The sequence below is a fragment of the Sander vitreus genome, chromosome 15 (genome assembly GCF_031162955.1).
Source record: "Sander vitreus isolate 19-12246 chromosome 15, sanVit1, whole genome shotgun sequence".
Classification (NCBI taxonomy): Eukaryota; Metazoa; Chordata; class Actinopteri; order Perciformes; family Percidae; genus Sander; species Sander vitreus.
In genome coordinates this window covers 20,538,001-20,558,553 of record NC_135869.1, presented here as the reverse complement: position 1 = coordinate 20,558,553, position 20,553 = coordinate 20,538,001, and the positions used below count along the sequence as shown (strand labels likewise).

General features: G+C 39.9%; 1 protein-coding gene across 1 annotated transcript in view; it reads right to left on the bottom strand.

The window, feature by feature from the left end:
• The window catches only part of LOC144530469 (cytoplasmic phosphatidylinositol transfer protein 1-like), a 57,378-nt gene that overhangs the window by 1,359 nt on the left and 35,466 nt on the right, over positions 1-20,553 (bottom strand). The window contains exons 3-9 of the mRNA XM_078270051.1: positions 15,424-15,572; positions 12,811-12,899; positions 11,378-11,385; positions 6,274-6,345; positions 4,800-4,895; positions 2,252-2,407; positions 1,614-1,677 (exon numbers count right to left, since the gene is read on the bottom strand). Coding sequence (XP_078126177.1) covers positions 1,614-1,677; positions 2,252-2,407; positions 4,800-4,895; positions 6,274-6,345; positions 11,378-11,385; positions 12,811-12,899; positions 15,424-15,572 — 634 coding nt within the window. The remainder of the gene's footprint in view (positions 1-1,613; positions 1,678-2,251; positions 2,408-4,799; positions 4,896-6,273; positions 6,346-11,377; positions 11,386-12,810; positions 12,900-15,423; positions 15,573-20,553) is intronic.

Below are 20,553 nucleotides of genomic sequence, written 5' to 3'. Positions count from 1 at the left end.
TGTTAAATGTAAAGTAATGAGAAAAAGCAGGAAAAAGGAATACTGACAGTGATAGAAATATGTCCATATTATGATGTGACAAAACATAGCTACGTGTGGACATTCATCAATGTCTTTATGTCTATTCTTAGACCGGTCACAGTGGTTCCCAACCAGAGGTACATGTATTTATAATTACTACCTCCGCCAAGGAGGTCATGTTTTCGGTTTGGTTTGTCTGTTTGTTCCAGTGGATTGGATTTACTATATTTACAATAAACAGTAAGCTGCCCATCAACCAAAGTCAGTTGTAATGCAACATGGTGTTAGCAAGCAATCAGAGTGGTTGATAAGTGGCTGTAAGTAATGGTTGTAGCAGAAGAATGCAAACTTGGCAACCAAACATTGACATGCTGTTTGGTCTTGAAGATATTTATTTTACACTTATTTAAGAGGCTTTTTGAGTTACTTACAAAAAAACAGTGAAGTTTTCTAATCAAAGAAACATTTAAGAAGATATTTCAAAATATTTCACAAACAACATTGCAGTGATGGTTAGCTTTACAGTACTGTAACTGCTACACACTCAGTCAAAGTTTACATTGATTATTCTGACATCTCTGTAAACAACTACATCATCTTTGGGATTCTTCAAACAAAGAGCTGCATAGCAACAAACAGTTGTGGGTATAAAGATCAAATAAGGCTCCTATTTAGTGGTTCAAAACCAACACCCATCACATGGCTGAACACAGTTTTGTACGACGGCAATGATCAAAAAGTTTACGATAGGTTGCCTGTAGCACAGTGGTTAAAAAACGAATTAAATAATAATGGCTCAGAGAAGGCGTGACATGAATAATCAAATAGTGGAGATGAAAACAGTGAACTTTTCCATAAGATTGAAAACTCACGGAAGTCTCATTTCAAAGATGCTTCACTGTCATGAAGTACAAAAAAGTCCAACAATACAAAAACAACATATTCAGCTATGAATAGTGTGACAGCAAAAGGAACCACTTCAAAAATGTAATTATACAAATTTAGGTAACACGTGAAAATGAAATTTGCTTGAAAGGACGACACCCTGGAATTAAACAAACGTGTATGCATTGAACCACCATTTCATTATTTTTGTTGGATTTGACCTTGTCATTGTAAGATTAAATGCTAAACAACAGCACGCAAGCTTGTAGAGTTATCTAACCATACTGAGAGATTGTCATCTTTATAAATGTTTAAAGCCAAAAACAAGTGAACAGTGTGCACTGTGTGCAGTACAGTACTCAGTTTCTGATAATCACAAGGCAAAACACCACATATGCTGGATTATTGTATAAACATATGAATGGTAGTGCTTTTTAGGGTAGTCAAAGATGCTTAAATGTGCTAAACAATGTCTGTGCTGGACGCTTAAAAGACATATTCTTATCATTCATAAGTTTTACAATACTTTCTATGAGGTATACTTTGAATTTGAGTCATACAGATTGGGCTAAAACAGTAAACTTCATTCCATTGGCGGGTGTACTGATTTCTGCCACATTATCAAACTGCAATCTGGAGATGAGTCAGACAAAGTCACACAAAACTAACCCATGTTTCATAATCCATGCCATCACTAATAAACTCACCAATCCACTCATCCACCCAGGCAAAGGCCTGCCTGTGTCCTAAAAGCAGGACCTCTCGAATCACCTGAGAAGAATTTGAAAAAAGAGGAAGAGGAAGCAAAAGAGGAGCACAATCACAAAGGAAGAAAGGGAAAGAGGGACAGAGGGAGTTCAAGGAGAGAGGATGTGAATCAGAATGAGTTAACTATGGAGGCTGTAAAGAGTTGTTTCCGTTCACCCCTGAAGGAATGTGATTAATATGGTGTTACCACGCGAGAAATTATCCCTGCCTGTGTGTGTGTGTGTGTGTGTGTGTGTGTGTGTGTGTGTGTGTGTGTGCGCGCCTCGGGCAAGGAGAGCACAGGGACAGTTCACCGCAGGAACAGATGCTGTAGAGGGCTAGGCAAAATGGATTTGAGAATTAGGAGATATGAAGTTTAAACTGTGCAGCCATTGTAAAGGGAGGTGGTGCAAGGCTATCTGTGGGATGTAAACAGCTCACATATTGTAGAAGGCGAAAATGGAACATCTGATTTGGTTCATGGCCAACTGGTTGTGTGTCGCATGTTTTCAGAGGAAATAAAACGCCTTTCGCACTGACACCGACCTAGGGTCAAAAAGTTTGACTTAGTACTTTTGAGAACTTTTTTTATCCTAACCTTGTGTACAAACTGCTCCACACGTGTTTGCAGGCCCCAGACTTCAAACTTGACTGTGACCAGTTTGTAGGAGCACATGATGGGCTCTTGGTTGTTGATCCATCCTTCCTGCAGGAGGCCTCGGGTAGTCTTCTTTGACTTAAAATACCTCAGGTCCTGCAAGGCCACGAGACACCAGTTTAGAAAATTCTTCTTCAGAAAAAAAAGTCCAAAAAATCACATCATTTATCTCTATCTCACACACACACACACACACACACACACACACACACACACACACACACACACACACACACACACACACACACACACACACACACACACACACACACACACACACACACACACACACATTTCCTCCCCCTGCCTATAAGACAAGATCACCTGCATCCATTACAAGCTTCATGCAGAGCACAAGCCAGGCTGCACGGTGGGAGTCCCTAATCACAAACTTTACATGCATTAATCACTGCTCCCTATAGACTCATTTTGCTGTAGTGCTCATTTGTCTCATGTGTCTGACTGTGATAGAGTGTGTGCGAGGGTGATATACAACTCTCTCCATCCATGCTGGGAAAACACTTAGAGGCAGTGGAGGTTAAAGAGGCCTGTTTCTTTTCTCTGCGCATAAATCCTGTCATAAAGTTTCTCAGCAGACAAAGAAGGAAAATATGAAAAATGCTAATGAGAGCTTATCCTGGAACCCCATGTGCAAAACTCTAACTACAGTCTGCATTACCAACAGTCACCTGAGCATATAAACAGTTCACATCACCTGCAAAACTAATTCCAAGCAAGACAACTCACACACTTCACACACGTCTCAAAACAGAAACACTGTGAACAATCCTCACTAAGATAACACACACTGTCAATCAGAACACACAGAGAGTAAAAACACTGGCATCAAACACCAATACAAAAAATACAATCTTTACAGTGTGAATAATTTAAGAGACGTCACACTAATCAATAGTTTCTTTAAAGAAAAGAGTGAAATTCCTTCACATGAACATTTTTATTTTATAACATACCAGTTTTTTAAGGAAACAAAAAGGAATAAAAATCAGCAGTTTGCTTCAATAGCTATATCATTTTACTGTATTTTGCCTGTAGTAGTTTATGTAATGACTGGAAAAAAAGTTAAAAACTAAAGGTACGTAATAACAAAGAGCACTGGATGTCCTGGCTTGCTATGCACCTGCATCATCTCTAAATACAAATGAATGTGGTGTTTCCATTGCTTCCACCTCCATTACTTTCTGAAAAACAGTAAGTTGCAGTTTTACTGTACTACAGTAATGGTAGTGTTTTTCACGTTGTTTTATAGCTGTGTATGTAACCTCAGGTATCTTACCTGGACATGTTGGTATCTTTGCTCTTTTACCTGTTTACTGTTTCTCTCGAACAGTATAGTGTTTAACTGATTCATTGTTATTTGGTGTTTCTTTATTTCCCAAAAAAAAATCTTTGAGCTTTCCCTATATATATATATATATATATATATATATATATATATATATATATATATATATATATATATAGCATGTGTTCACTAACAAGTCTTTCAGTTGAAATTGCAATCAGCAGTGTTTGAAATGCACCAGACTGAAATCCATTCTGTTTTGAATGTGTGGTAACAAGTTTTGACAGCAGTGTGTTAGCATTTAAACAAAGTGCTGTGCATCCACAGTGTTGTGCAGGTTGTGGTTAAAGCCATGGGATAAGTGTGTAGAGTTTTGAAAACTGTGTTCAAGCAATGAAAAACGAACTAGAGTTTGGTCCACATGAACTGCTGCTGTGCAGACTGTAGTCACAGTTTTGCACATATAGCTCCTGTTGTGCCCACTGTCATTTAGCAATCGAAAAAAAAACTGTAGGCTATCTTGGTGCTATTTTTAGCTCCAAGAGGATAAAAGCAGAAGACCCTTAAGCCTGGTGGGAGGTGTGCATATATAATATGTGTGTGTGTGTGTGTGTGTGTGTGTGTAAATGGAGGTGTTAATTATAAAACACCACTGCAGTGACATCATGACCCCTCTTGATTATTAATAGCTCAGCTTTTTATGACCATCACACCCTGACAGACGGGCACACACACACACACACACACGCACGCACACACACGCACACACACGCACACACACACGCACACATGCACACACACGCATACAAATGCCAAATCACCACAGCTAATCCACATCATCATAGTCCATCACCTCCCCCTCACATAAACATGCATTTCCAGCACTCTGAGGAGGCAGATGGCCAGCTGGTGGTCAAAAATGAGCCGGCACTGGTAGAGAAAGATAACTGTTGTTACTGTTTGATGTTCTGTTTATCTGCTCACATACCATCCCTTCTCTTCCTTCCTCATTTGTTAACTTCTCTGCTCCCCCGTTGTTCTTCTGTTCATCTTCATATTCTCTCCTTTATTCTGTCCATTACCTTCCTTCTATCTCTGCCATATGCATGTATTCATTCACTCCTCTACACTTATACAAACAGAAACATGTGTATCCTTAGTCAGTGACTTGACTCCCCTCACCTCCGACTCCTTGTAGTGGCGCTCGGGGATGTCATCGTAGACAATGTCCACCAAACACACCTGTGTTTCCTCGTCTCTGGGCTCGCTGCTAAAGATCTGAGGAACAGGCGACAGTTCAAAATGACAGGAAGACAGCAAAATCAATAATGTACTTCAGGGGTTGACGAATGTTGGGGATGGTGCACTGTGATTTCCCCTGTCACTTGCAGTGATGGGGCAGCTTCACACTTACGTACAGAAATAAATCATGAAATATTTCACAGGAAAGCAGAGGTTCAAAGAGGTTAGGGGGTCTGAAAATAATTTCCTGCTGGTCTTAAAAGTATAGAGCACAGATAATGTCCTTCCTACTTTTGCTTTACCCTCAGACAATACACTAAACACACTGTGAGGATGAATGTGACTCACTCCGTGTGGTCAGTGATTTCTTCCTGTGTCTGACTCACACAGGAACCGTAAAGCAATGTCGGCCAGTTATCCACTCCTTTTTAGAACAATTTCACCGCTCCTGGATCACAGAAGGTTGATCATACTTTCTACACATACGTCAAACTTTTATACTGGTGTAGCGGAAGGGAGAAAGGGCAGTGAGACGGATGAAAAGGTCATTAAAAGAGACGAGGCAGAAGAATGGAGGAAGAAAAAAGAAAGACAAATGTACAAATGGTGAGAGAAAGTGTAAACTTGAGAGCAGAAGGAGCAAACATGAACTTCTAAAAACACCCCCACTTGTTACGATCAGTTTCAAATGTGATATTATGACCGTCTGTGAAACCATCATACTGGGTTTGCAACTCCCATGAGCCACCACTAAGTGGAGCTGCAGCCTTTTGTTTTCAGCTACAGTCTGGATCAATGCAGTGTTGCGTAACTTTCACACTTACCCCTACTGCCACCCAAGTGGTACTGAAGGAGAGGTGGAGAGCTAAGTGCTCTTTTTTGCTATTATTATTTAATTTATTAATACATGTTTGTGATCATGTACCTACATGCTTTGGCAATAATGTTTCAAAACCTTTAAGCCAATAACGTTCATTATATTGAACTGAACTGATTAACTGATTCTATGATGTCTGTGACTTTTAGCTGTTGATTGTGATGTAGCTACAGAACTAGGGCAGGTGGTGGATTTTTTTCTGAGTTCTTCATGGTTTTGCTACAGATGAAACTGCCTGAACTGCAGCTAATTGCCATAAGTTGATCATTTTAGTCACATGAATGTTGTAATGGAAAGACATTGTAAGCTATAACCTGCGTGTGACTGAAAAAGAGAACAGTGTCACAAGAAAGAAAAGAGGCAATACAATAGACAGACTGTTGTGCAACAGGGGACTGGCAAAAATGCAAGGAAGGAGATTATGCGAAACACTTCTGTTCAAAATCTGTTGAAAAACCATGCTGACATCCATTTTTCTTACTCAGCTCTACCCACACAATATGTTCCCTAGCACACGACACTCTGAGCTCGACTCACATTATCATTGTCCCCTTTGTTGTCCTCGTATTTGCTCTCTATGTGGATGGAAAACTTGGGCAGGAAGGAGCACTGGAGAGGATACAAAACACAAGACAGTGAGAAATTGATATGAGCAGTGATCACGTTGTCAGATGATAATTACATAGCCTTGGTTTGGAACAGATCACATCACACACACAGGTAGAACATTTCTGTCAACTGATCCACAGGATGAGATGTGAGACTAATTGTGTGTCTCCATGTCTGAGTTTTCTCGCTAAAACCAGATGAGCAATAATGATTTTTCTGTCATTGAGTGTAGATTTACTGTTCCGCTCCCTTTCTTTAGCACCACACACACACACACACACACACACACACACACACACACACACACATGCTTGCACAAAACAGTATAGGTATATAGTGAATATGGTAAAGAAATTAGATTAGATTATTTAGCTGGCGATACTAATGATCACTTATAGAAAACGGATGTACAGATTATATGCTACCCATTTCACACACACACACACACACACACACACACACACACACACGCGCGCGCGCACGCGCACACACACACACACACACACACACACACACACACACACACACACACACACACACACACACACACACACACACACACACACACACACACTTTATTGCCTTTGGCCAAATTGACTGCTGTTCATCAGCTCTTAAACAACACAGCAGGTTGATTGGCTCAAAGCTTAAGACCAATTATTTTTATGCAACCAAAGAATGGTGGAATACTGGTTGCATAAGCAGAAGAACAGCAGGAGGTGTGTGTGTGTTTGTGTGTGAACAAGTAATTATTGTGCACAGTGCAGTAAGTCACTGCTGCCTAGTCTTACTAGCCTTGTGACTCTTAGAAGGCGACAACAAGAAAAGTATGTGTGCATGTGTGTTTGTGTGAGAGAGACTGAAGGCAGAGGATGAACACATAATCTTGATTCTGGAGAAGACAATGCCATTCACAAAAGACTGACTGAGCTTTTATTTGATCATTGAGTCTTTGTTATAAATTTCCTCATCATATTATGTATAAGCCTCACAATACAGTATGCAGCATTTTCATGGACTGATGCACAACACACACTGCATACACTATGGCTCATGCAGTGGTTACTTGCCTAAGATGTGCTTTTGAGCACTTACTTTTTAAATTCCTTTAATCTGTTATCATTTACTATTGCATTTCTTACAAAAGTTGTATGATGAAATGACTACATATCAAGCAGACACAAGACGTGTAAAGCCATGTGAGGGGCTCTGTGAGGCTGTACTCAAATGTTGGAATGCTAACATGCTCACATTGACAGAGATAACTTGGTGATGTTAAATAGGTATTATGTTTACCATGTTTGCCATTTTCGTGTTGCACGATAGCTAAACACAAGCTAACATTAGCTAATTAGCATGAAACACAAAGTACAGCTGAGGCTGATGGGGATTTGTATTCAGGTATTTTCTCATGAATCAAAGTATTAGACAAATACAAATTTTGAACCTGATGGTGGTGCTATTTGAAAAGTCAGATTATCACCAAAGTGTTTACAATTAACCCTGAGGTGGACATTAATATCTGTACAAAAGGTCAATGTAATCCATCAAACAGTTATGAAGATATTTCACTAAAAGCCAAAATGTCAACCCGCTGGTGGCGGGTAGACAGTGGAAAGTGCGACATGACTTTATGACATGACTACCCATTTTGAATAACAAAGTCATTGTCATTGCCACAACCAATCATTATCCTTTGCATCATCACAACCCACCTTGGGCTAATCATAACAAAACATTCCTAAGCATAATCAGTCCCATGAGGCAGCATGACTACACAAGCACCATTAACACAGACTATAAATACTTGCTTAACGTACAAGTGGACCTCTGTTTTGTTAGAGACTCTTGATTGCCTGATTTCAGAATACTGTGAGTGACTCACTTGTATTACTAAGGGTTTGCTTGAGGGTTCTGCCTAATAAAAGGATGTCTTTCCTTGCCACTGTCACACCAAATGTTTGCTCATGGGGGGAATTGTTGGTTCTCTGAAAATTATAGAGTGTAGTCTAGACCTACTCTGTAAAGTGTCCTGAGATAACTTACGTTGTAATTTCACACTAAATAAAATAGAATACATAATAAATAAAACTGAATTGAGTTGAACTGAATTAAGTCAAAAATAGGGTTGGGTATCGTTTGGGTTTTTTCCGATACCGGTGCTAAATTGATACTTTTAAGATGAACCAAAATATATATAATATATTTATAATGTAGATAATATAAAATAAGGAGCACAAAACACGGTTGGCGACATTAAAGAACGGTTGTTTATTGCTAAGGCCATATGGTCAAAATTAAATGATTGATTAATAATGTAATAACAATAACTTATTTCACCAGCAAATTGCTGGTAAACGACAAAAACAAGCACCAGATGGGAAAAGGGTATTTTACAATAACTTTAAAATGCACAACAAGGCTGGCGAGTTTCAAGTGAATGCACCATCTGTGTGTTGTTTTTCCGACAACGGCAGCTGCAGATTACGTCCCGGTGTTGGAATCCTCTACAAGGAAATACAGTCACACTTTACACCGCTTAACGTAAACTGTCAGCATTTTAACCATTGTGTTTAATCCAGCTACTAGCTAATGTCCCGTGCAGCGATGCTTCTGAAAAAAAAAAAAGTCAGGTATCGAAATGAGGAACCCAAATTTCCGTTCTTATTTTGCATTTAAAGCAGTTCTGCTTCGGCTAAAAGTGTATTACGTAAACTTTTCACATTTCCCAAAGGCCCACTTACTTGTCACTTCACTTCTACAACACCTTCCCCGCTCTAGATCTCTCTTTGGTATTCTCCATGTGGCTCTCCTTTCATCATTTTCTCATTGTCTTACTTTTGGGAATGAGTGGCCCAGTATTTGATTCTGATCTATGCGGACTGCATCTTATATCAGTCATATCCTCCTAGTACACCGTTCTTCAGTTGAGCATTAACGAACTATAGATGAGGGGAGCGAACAGGGCAATAGTTCAAAAGGGTCTATTATCATAAGGACAGGTTACATTATTGCTCTATACCCACACAACACAATAATTAGTTAGCCCAAATAGATCACATAGAAGATCTATTTTGTGTGATAGTTTCTTCTTCTGATTAACGCTACTTTAGAGTGCATTACTAATATCTTGTTTTCTTTCTTGTGCTGTTTTTCATGTAAGCATAGCCCCGTCAGTGCTGTTTGTTGTCAGTTTTCTGTCTGACACTGTGATGGTGGTAACACACCACTAACCATAATCTCAGTAATAAACATTTCCAAACCTGTCACCAAAAACTGCATTATGAGCTTCGTAAAGATAAATGTTATGGCAGTGCTGTTGTATAGGGCCACATTAGATTGTACAGGTGTACCTATAATAATAAAGATGTATATAATATTAGAACTACTATATCCCTGACATTAACTTGCATGCTACTCTCTAACTCATCCATTCTGTTTGTTGTTATATGTAATCCTTTGCAATTGTTAGATTCAATAAGAGAAAATCAATGTGCTTATAAACCAGGCTTTCACCTGGAGTCACCTCATCAGTGCACTCAATGAAAGGTCAAGTGTCTTTAATATTATGTACACATTTATTTTCACTGTAATAATGAACATAAAAAAAATGATGCAGGTGTGTGGTGAGGGGTCACATTCAGAGCATTTGGTCTTGTTACTACCATTTACGTCAGAACCGGTGTCCTATTGGCACCGCGTTTCGGTACCCAACCCTCGTCAAAAAAAGCTTTTACTCATTCACTTCCACATCAGCATGGCCTTCCTCAAACATCCAGATGTTCCATTTATCTGTCCAGTCTCAGGAGAAAAGATCACCCTGCTGCTGATTTTATGCGCGCTTCACTGATGTTTCCTTGCTGCTTTGGACATAAGGTGGGCAGGCTAATGTTCCCCTAATGTCCCAAAGAAATCATTAATGCTTTTTCTCAGCAACAATTAACCTGTTGAGAGCTTTGGGGGATTCTTAATGTTTTTTAAGGAAAATTAGATTGATCAGTTGATACTGACAGGCGAATCGGTGCTGCAGGTATGCACGTGTTCGGTGAAGAACGATCTGGGCCTTAAGGTGACGCTCTTACAAGAAATTTTACATTTCAACCTTCATCTATGGTCCGGAGCTCTAGAGTAGTAATTACAATTAGCAATTACATTTTAGAAACAAGCGGACAAATTTAGTTTCCGTGGCAGGGTGTCTTTGTTGACCCTTACAGAGATAGTTCAGATGTCCAGAAGAAGCTTTGAGTAGAACTGGTGCTCCTTTGTATAAAAACATAAGTTGATGGAGGATGCTGATCAGAATTAATAATGGACTCCTCCCAGCAGAGGTATTCCAGGCATATCCAACTGGGAGGTGACCCCAGGGCAGACCCACAAAACAACCACACTGAAGGGATCTAACACTTGGCCTAGGAAGACCTTGAGATTCCCAAAGAAGCAATGGAAGAGAATAAAATGAAGGTTACATTGCTTGCCACACACACACACACACACACACACACACACACACACACACACACACACACACACACACACACACACACACACACAAACACTATGACTTTATTCTCAGAGTTTATGAACTTCCGTGATGCATTAGTACGTACAGTATTAAATTGCATGCAAACACACAGCAACATTAACATGCCAACAAGCTAGTAACTGTCACAAGGCTAAACTGTCGAAAGGAAAATAATAAAAGGACACCTACAGCGTGGTATGGGGCTAGTGTATTGCAAGACATTGTATCACAATACACAGGTGTGTTGCTGCATACAGATGTGCACAGTGTGACAGATGAGATGGTGCAGCAAGACATTTGTATGTCATGATTCAAGAAACCATGAATTCCTGCTGGTGACTGGATTTTCACACACATTCACCATCCTCTTCCAGCAGCATTCAGGAAGTGTAGCCACATTTAACCTCTACCACAAAGATTTACATGTCAGCTTTTGGATCTAAGTGTTTTTTTTGTATGTGTGATTTTGTGTGTGCGTGGGTGCAATGCAGACACGTTGAAAGTACTCACTGTGTACTCTGACCATATTCCCAGCAGAGGCCATCAGTGTAATGGACAGAAATGGGAGGTGTGTGATGGGGGCAGACAGATAGAAGAGACAAAAAGGAATGAAACAGTATGAGAGAAAGAAGAAGAAACAATTTAGTTCAAAATGGGAAAAGAACAGCAAAAACACTTCAGTTCCAGTGATAGCACACGAGAGGAGACAATTTAGTTATGACAGTCAAAATAAAATAATTATTAGTCACATGGACATACTGTACGTAAAGGAGAGCTGCAGTGCTCCCAGTCATTAAAATTTCACCATAATCTTGAGGCAATGTGATATCTGCAGACTGATGGTAGTTTATTACCTGTCAATATGGTTGTGGCATTTAAAGCAGTTCTGCTTCGGCTAAAAGTTTATTACGTAAACTTTCAAAGGTGGTTGACAGACTGTAATGATGGCACTTTAAATAAAACACTTTACAGAAATCCCTACTGTATACACAACATATTTAGGATGACTTTAAAACAGCTGTCTGACACATCATAAACAAATACTGACTGCATCTTTGTGTCAAATTTGTTGTATAACCTTCAAACCTGATCAATAGATATTGCATTCTGGCCTTGCCAGATGATAAAAACACCACTTAAAGTGTCAGGTGTATACAGTGGGCCACAATAACATATAACATATAATGCCTTTGAAAAGCTACTAATAACAGGTGCCGTCATATATTATTTACCACATCACACTATCCTTGACACCTGACACTGAGCAAAACACGACTAGTAAACTAAAAGGTGAATAAGAAACTGTTATTTTTATGTGCATGGTTCATGTCATACTCAAGTTGCTGCTGTACCCTGAATTAAAGTGTCCCTTTTAAATGTTATAGCAGCAAAGAAGTGATGCAACTTATTGAGAAAATATCAAAACATGTTCCGTTCTCAGGCACAAACTACAATCAAAAAGCATATTGTGAGGATGTTTTAAACTTGTGTTCATGTTTGGCCTTACACTTCACTGTTTATCTTTCAGTTAAACTTGCCTGTCCTCTCCCCATCACTTCCACCATCCCCCCTGACCTGTGCTCATTGTGGATTGTGTTGGACATAATATTGCTTCCATATACCCTTTGCCATGCCAATGATCCCAAATAATGGCTGCCGGCAGGTGAACTGAGCCACGTTTGTAGAGGGTTGCAGAAAAATGGGAGTATGTATGTGTGTATGTTGTTCTAGTAAGATCAGCAGAAAGCCATGCTATTACAGATGAATAGATCTTTATTAAAAGAGACTAGTTTTTTTAACCAATGCTAATTTCTGTTATAATGTTCTGTAGGTAATAATGGTGAGACAAATGTGAATGTAAACACATGGTATTTCATGAATGTGTATACTTTTTAAATGTACATTGTAGATAAAAGAACAAGAGTGTGTAATTGAAGCGTTACCTGTGACAGTGTACGGGTAATAGTTCCAAGCCTTTTCTGTGACATAGAAAATTTTAGGGACCACTGCTCTGGCCCAACTGGGCAGCTTGCTGAAACACAGAGAAAGAAGAGTGGATGGATTTGTAAACTGAAAAATAAAAAGGCAGAAAAAGTAAGAGGACTGATGAGAAAAATAGCTTGTTTTAAAGTAGTAGTCTCTTAAAGTTGCTCAGCTCTTTTCCTTTGCCCTATCACCTAGATAAAGCAATGACAAGCATCCAGCTGTGTGGAGCCATTAGAGGAGGCCATACAAGGCAGCCATTATGGCCCCTCGGGACGTTGATTACACGCTCCACCCTGCAGTGGAGTTTTACCAGAGCTTGCACCGTGACAGAAAATAGGACGGACACGGAGGGCGAAAGTACAGAAAACTAGCTATTACTCAGCACAAATTGTTTCTAAATGCGGACAGTTGAAACCAAGAAGCCAAGTAATTTATTGGACATCCAATCAAAATGCAAACAAAGGAAGGGGAACAACATGGGCCAAACCTTGCTTAGCTGGAAGGTGATTGCCAAGCCAAAGATTTGAGAAATGCATGAACCACAGGTGAAAAGAGCAGATTTCTTCTTTAAACTTTGATACTTTTAACAATAGAACAGTAAGTCCTGATTAGCAAGAGAGAAAAAAGTGAGTGCAGACTGTTTCATTATTGAGTCCCCATCACAAACTTCTGCAGCCCAAATCACAGTCGGTCCAGATTTCTGCTGACTGAATAGACAATCTAGCATAGCAAAAGCACCATAGTTGGAAACAAAGCCAACATTTAGCTGTCCCAAATTTCACTTTAAGGATAATTCTCTTTTAAACCAGCCATTGATTATTTTAACTCCCACATTATAACCCTCTTCCCTTCTTATTCAGTGTCTAGCAGCTGTGAATGTGGAGATTATACTGAGAGTCTGTGAAGGCCACTGGGACATGGAGATGGAAGGTTTCCTCGGGTCTTGCTCCAATGGACTGTCAAACAGCCAGGGGAGTGTGGCGACACAGAAGACTGGTTACATGTTTTCACACTGCCTTAACTTAAAGCCACACACACATATACATATATACACACATATATATATGTGTGTGTATATATGTATATGTGTGTGTGGCTTTATGTTAAATATATATATATGCACAGACTGCAGCTATAACATGGTAACAGGTGGTTTGTGGGTGGAGAGAGGCAGGAGACAGTGACTGCTTAAATTATCCACTACTTATACTGGTCTCTGCTCTCTCTGCCCACACACACACACACACACACACACACACACACACACACACACACACACACACACACACACACACACACACACACACACACACACACACACAAGGTTTAGTGCCTGTCCTTTGAGTTTGTCAATGACACTTCACATTTCCCAAAGGCCCACTTACTTGTCACTTCACTTCTACAACACCTTCCCCGCTCTAGATCTCTCTTTGGTATTCTCCATGTGGCTCTCCTTTCATCATTTTCTCATTGTCTTACTTTTGGGAATGAGTGGCCCAGTATTTGATTCTGATCTATGCGGACTGCATCTTATATCAGTCATATCCTCCTAGTACACCGTTCTTCAGTTGAGCATTAACGAACTATAGATGAGGGGAGCGAACAGGGCAATAGTTCAAAAGGGTCTATTATCATAAGGACAGGTTACATTATTGCTCTATACCCACACAACACAATAATTAGTTAGCCCAAATAGATCACATAGAAGATCTATTTTGTGTGATAGTTTCTTCTTCTGATTAACGCTACTTTAGAGTGCATTACTAATATCTTGTTTTCTTTCTTGTGCTGTTTTTCATGTAAGCATAGCCCCGTCAGTGCTGTTTGTTGTCAGTTTTCTGTCTGACACTGTGATGGTGGTAACACACCACTAACCATAATCTCAGTAATAAACATTTCCAAACCTGTCACCAAAAACTGCATTATGAGCTTCGTAAAGATAAATGTTATGGCAGTGCTGTTGTATAGGGCCACATTAGATTGTACAGGTGTACCTATAATAATAAAGATGTATATAATATTAGAACTACTATATCCCTGACATTAACTTGCATGCTACTCTCTAACTCATCCATTCTGTTTGTTGTTATATGTAATCCTTTGCAATTGTTAGATTCAATAAGAGAAAATCAATGTGCTTATAAACCAGGCTTTCACCTGGAGTCACCTCATCAGTGCACTCAATGAAAGGTCAAGTGTCTTTAATATTATGTACACATTTATTTTCACTGTAATAATGAACATAAAAAAATGATGTGAGGTGTGTGATGAGGGGTCACATTCAGAGCAAATTCACAAATGAGTCAGGAGACACAATTTCAGACTGCACACAGCAGCTGATTCAATTGTAATCAACCTAGCAGAAAATGAAATACTAAATTGCACGCTTATCAAGATTAACAAAGCACAGGAAAATAGGCTTGGAGAGAGATGAAAAGGGACACTTTACTACATTGTTTCACATTGTTTCCCCTTTTAGAGAATAGAGTAGTATATAAAACACACATTTATACATTGTAAATCATTTATTTAATTAAATTGATGTTACATGGGAAGAGGAAGACACTCACTTGTTGAGGTAGATTCGTTTCTCGGTGAACTGGCCTGATCCGTGCTCAGGGTCCTCGTATGGCTCGTTCTGGACAACCTCCACCCCCTCCCCACGTTCACTCTGTTCATGACTGTGTTTGCTGATCATATACAGCTGGCCAATCCTGTACTGCAAGACAGACAGGAGACAAACAAACAAACAAACAGAGAAGCTTCTATTAGATTGTTTTATTAAATCTAGTGAGGCAATTAAGGAAGGAGGAGGAGGTCATCCTGACATATCAACATTGTTATAGCAACAAACTGTCTTTGTTGGTATGCATCTAGAGCACAATTCTGATGAGGCTACTTTTAATGGAAACCATATACTCTTAGCTTAAAGGTGCTGTAGGTAGGATTGTGAAGATCCAGGACTTAGCCAAAAAATTCGACAACTTCTCAGTCCCTCCCCCCCTTTCTGCTAAAGCCCAAACGGTTTCCTAAGCCCCTCTCCCCACAAGGGAGAATGAATGCATGTGCATGAGCAGTGACTGACACGCAGTTAGACACCCCCCAAGGAGCTGTGGATTTTTGCAAATCGCACTACAGGCTGTAGGTGGTGCCAAAGGAGCTGGATTATTTTTTTTTAAATTACCTATTCATGTAGTTCTACTCAAACATAGGGTCAGTTTCAGCAAATATGACAGAAGGTTAGTTTTATAAGTCTTTCCTACTGCATCTTTAAAGTCCAACAATGGACTCAACAGTATAATTTTAAAGCAGCCATAAAAATAAACCCAGAAGGGAAAATACCAGGATTACTGCTACTGCATGGTCCTGACACCTGGGGACAGTTGCCATAGGGAAAGAAAGCTGGGGTATTATGAGCTGTCCGCAGCATAGTGACAAAGACCTCATATCAGGTCAGGACCAAGCAGTACAACAATAGTAACTGCAGCAGCAGGCAGTGAGGTGACCCTATACCACGAACCCCTTGTGGCACATCAGTCAAACACACCCACATCTTTCACTCATCACTGACTGACCCACTTGGCCCAACGACAATGTCCTCTTTGGTCGCCTTGACAGACTGGATTGGGCCGTCAACACTGCAACTATTTTCCATACATTTGGAAAACGACAAGCGTTGGAGTGAGAGTGCTCCAGGACGGAGATTTCTGACTGCTTGTAGGCCTATTTCCAGGCAGGGGGAAATCGATATGGCCCTGATGGTGACTTGTGCCACTCTGCTGGAATGCCAAGGGGTCATATAGGACTCAACCGCCACACACACAAACAGAACTCCAACCAAGGATAGCTGTGTTAAGCTAATGGAAAAAAAGGATAAAGGACCGCCTGGGATGTTGACTTGTGACTCTACATCCAGCCACAAAAAGCAAGCAATGGAGAGAAGAGAAATCGGATAGTGTACTGGAAAAAGCAGAGCAAATGTGTGGCAGTCAACATGCTCAGGGTGTAAACTTTTTATATCACAATGCCAATTTTTTTCCATCTGCCAACCATGACAGAAAAAGCAAAGGGCTGAAACAGAGTATTCCCAGCTGGAATGTTGATGGCCGCGTGTTTCTGACTGAACAGCTGTTGGGCAGTCTGGCATAATCTTTCCACTGCAATGACAGAGTCACAGGCCAGGCATAGGAGAGGATCTTTCCTGTGGTTAGTCACAGACAAACACTCAACAGACATACAAAGCACAGTGGCAGTATATCTGTCAGAATGGAGGGAACGTAAAACTGCTCTAATCAATATTACTATTACTAATGATCAAATGATTACCTGTATGTTCAAGGGGGAAGAACCCATGGAGAATTTTCACCCGACTCTGAAGTATTTTTTGAGCTCTACGAAGTGTTTCAGCATCAGTTAACTCAATGTTTTGGTTTTATGGCCCTCAACTTTACTGTTTTGGTTCAGTCTCACTATAGTCATTTTCAAAGGCAGCAGGCAGCTTGTTTTAAGCAAAATACACTCTTAAAATCAACGGTATACTACGTGCCCAGCACCATACAGCAGACAGACAAAGTAGGTGACAGGCTGGTGAACATTGTGGAGCATTTAGCAGCTAAAGAGACAGATTCCCTCAGGAGTAAGCGGAGACCTAAACAAAATGAATGACAGTGAACACATAAACGACTCTAAATGAATACTAATGTTGTTCTGTTTCTACTGGATGTGTTAAAAAGCCACTGTTTGCTAACATGTTCTCCATATCAACGTTATAAGGGGATGACAATATGTCAATGTTATGTTTCCAACTTGTTGTGCTGCCAAGAAAGGAATTAATGTAGGTTTAAAGTGAGCTATGCCCATGTTTGCATAAAACCTGGCGTTGTTCCTGGGGGCTTGCTGTTCTAGGCGCAGAATTGCGATGATGGTCGCTCTAGATGTCAGAGTAGCATGAATTCCGAACTGACTGTCCAGACTCAGGTCGCATTTTTAAAATATCCAACCTGTAACAGATTTGGACCACATATGAAAGTGGCCCAAATCAGAACTGGAAAAGATTGGATGCCATGTGACTTGGGCTGTTTACACTGTCATGAAAATTTGGGTCACTTTTGCCTGCAGTCTGAACGAACCTTAGAGCTGTCCACTTGTGATCAGATCACTCAGATTGGATTTTAATACCAGGTGGAAACGGGGTCATTGGGGCGAGAGAGTTAGAGAGTGAGGGAGTTCATGGCCTTCAGACAGCTAACAGAAGAAGGAGGAGGTTGTCATACTGATCAATAATTACATTTTCAGAAATTCCTGTTTGGGCAAAACAAAGATGAGAGGAACGGCACAGATAAATCTACCTGCTAGATGAAAAAAAGCATCAAGGCAGAATGCCCACTTGAGGGGACCTCTGATACTTGGATCACACTGATGGCTAGGAACAGCGTATTAACATTAAGTACCATCTTTCATGTTTCCCTTGGCTCATTCAGGGCTCAGACCTATTGTGTAAAGAAGCCAGCTGTTATGTTTTTTCTACCTGCCATTGTATTTAGTCCCTGTGTGCTGTCTATCTGATTGCTCTTGCTGATGAATGAAAGGGTGTTTTCATTGTTTGGAAATATTGCTCTAATGGCTAGGAGGGAGAAGTGGCTATAAATAATCTCTCATTATCTCTTTCTATTTCTCTCTAAAGACAGTAGGGCCCTTGGGCAGGATCAAAGGCTGACAGCAAGTAGAAAAGATGCTGTATCGTAGGCTCGAGTATAGCTTTTAGGATTTAACTTTATCTGTTTAATCTTCTACAAAAACCGGAGGACAAAAATGACAATTCACTGTTACTGCTCCAAGCCAAGAACTCTCGCATATATCCCACTTCAAATAGTGGATTGTCATTTTTACACTTTGGTTTTTGTAGGAATTAAACAAAGGAGATGTAACGTGTTAATTTGTGTGTTTTAGAGGTGCTGGTAGGCAGATTTTCTCACCTTAGTTTGGACAGAGCCTGGCTAGCTGTATCCCTGTATTTATGCTAAGCTAAACTAAGCAGCTGCTGGCTGTAACCATATATTAAATGGACAAATGTGAGAATCATATTCATTTTCTCACCTGATTCTGGAATTATGCCTCCCTGAAGAAACCTACGCATTGAAGGGTGTTATGGTTAACCATGGTCACAGAGGCTCGCAGAGGAGCAGCTGACATGTACAACTTCTAAATCTCAAAATCAACTGCGCTGTCACGCAAGTTGTTTGGTTGATTTAACGTCTGTCACTATGTGGGTCAAAAACGAAAATGATTACAAACACACTTACTACATACAAGTATAAAACAAACCGCCATTTGTGAACGTATTCATGGGACCCCAGTGCAGCCCGGAGAAGCATAATTCCACCTTTACGCTCTGCCAGTAAGCAAATAAGTGAATTTCCCAAAATGTCGAACTTTTGCTTTAACAAGCAGATGATACAAATGTAACAATATCACATGACACTATCAGTTCAAGGTATAGCAGCAATGTGGATACATTTAAACATAGTCCCGCACACATAGGAATTAATGACACACATCCTGGTCTTCGTAAATTGAGAGTGATTTTCCCAATAAATGCAACAAAAAAAAACTACAGTGCATTTAAGAAACATGCTGGTTGCATGGCTTACTATGCATATATATAAAGTAAAATACTATACCAAGATGAAAGCATATAGCCAATATTGTGATCAAACTGTGTCTCTTTCTGCTTCTCTGTTTTAACAGCAGGTGGTGGAGAGCTGTGGTAATTGTGCTCTAGCCAAGGAGTGTGTTAGTGTGAGTGTAAAATAAGAATCCCGACAGCCTTTTTTCTCTTATTGTTTAAACAGTCATATTGTACATATTTGTTTTTGTATGTATTGTTTATTTCCTTTTAATATGTTCATGTTTATGTATGCACCACCCACCAAGGCAAATTCCTTTTAAGTGTTACTTACTGGGCAGAACTTGAGCTCTGCAACGACTGATGTTTCAGCTGAGTTTAAATATTCCTGTTTTAACACACACATAACACACTGCAAATATCACCAGCTGAACTTTATCAAGATAATCAGTCACAGAGAGAGAGACACACACACACACACACACACACACACACACACACACACACACACACACACACACACACACACACACACACACACACACACACACACACACACACACACACGTCACATAAGACAATACTGGACACAATGCTAACGTGTAATTAAAATTGAACCACAGACAGAGTAATTAATGCCTCTGCGCTCTGTAGGGACAAGTGTCGTGAATTAGCTTCGGCTAAAAACACTATGATACATACATCAGATGACTGTCACAGCTTGTTTTTTTGTATCTGTTCCTATCTAAATAAACCTTAATAATAATCATTGGATAAACTGTGCTTCTGTGATGACTGTGCTTCTGTTGAGATAAACAGCTTGTGCATTTGTGTGTGTGTGTGTGTGTGTGTGTGTGTGTGTGTGTGTGTGTGAACAACAAAGAGGGTGAGAATGAGATCTGTATTTGTGTCTATCTGCATTGGCAGATCATCCTTAATCAAACACAGTACTCACACAAAGGGGATCAATAAAGTCCTCCACTAGTGTCACAATTATTGGCCCGATCATTTATATGTGAAGCGTTCTTAGTGTTCCTTAGCAGTGTATTTCACAAAGATATATCTTTTTGAAATC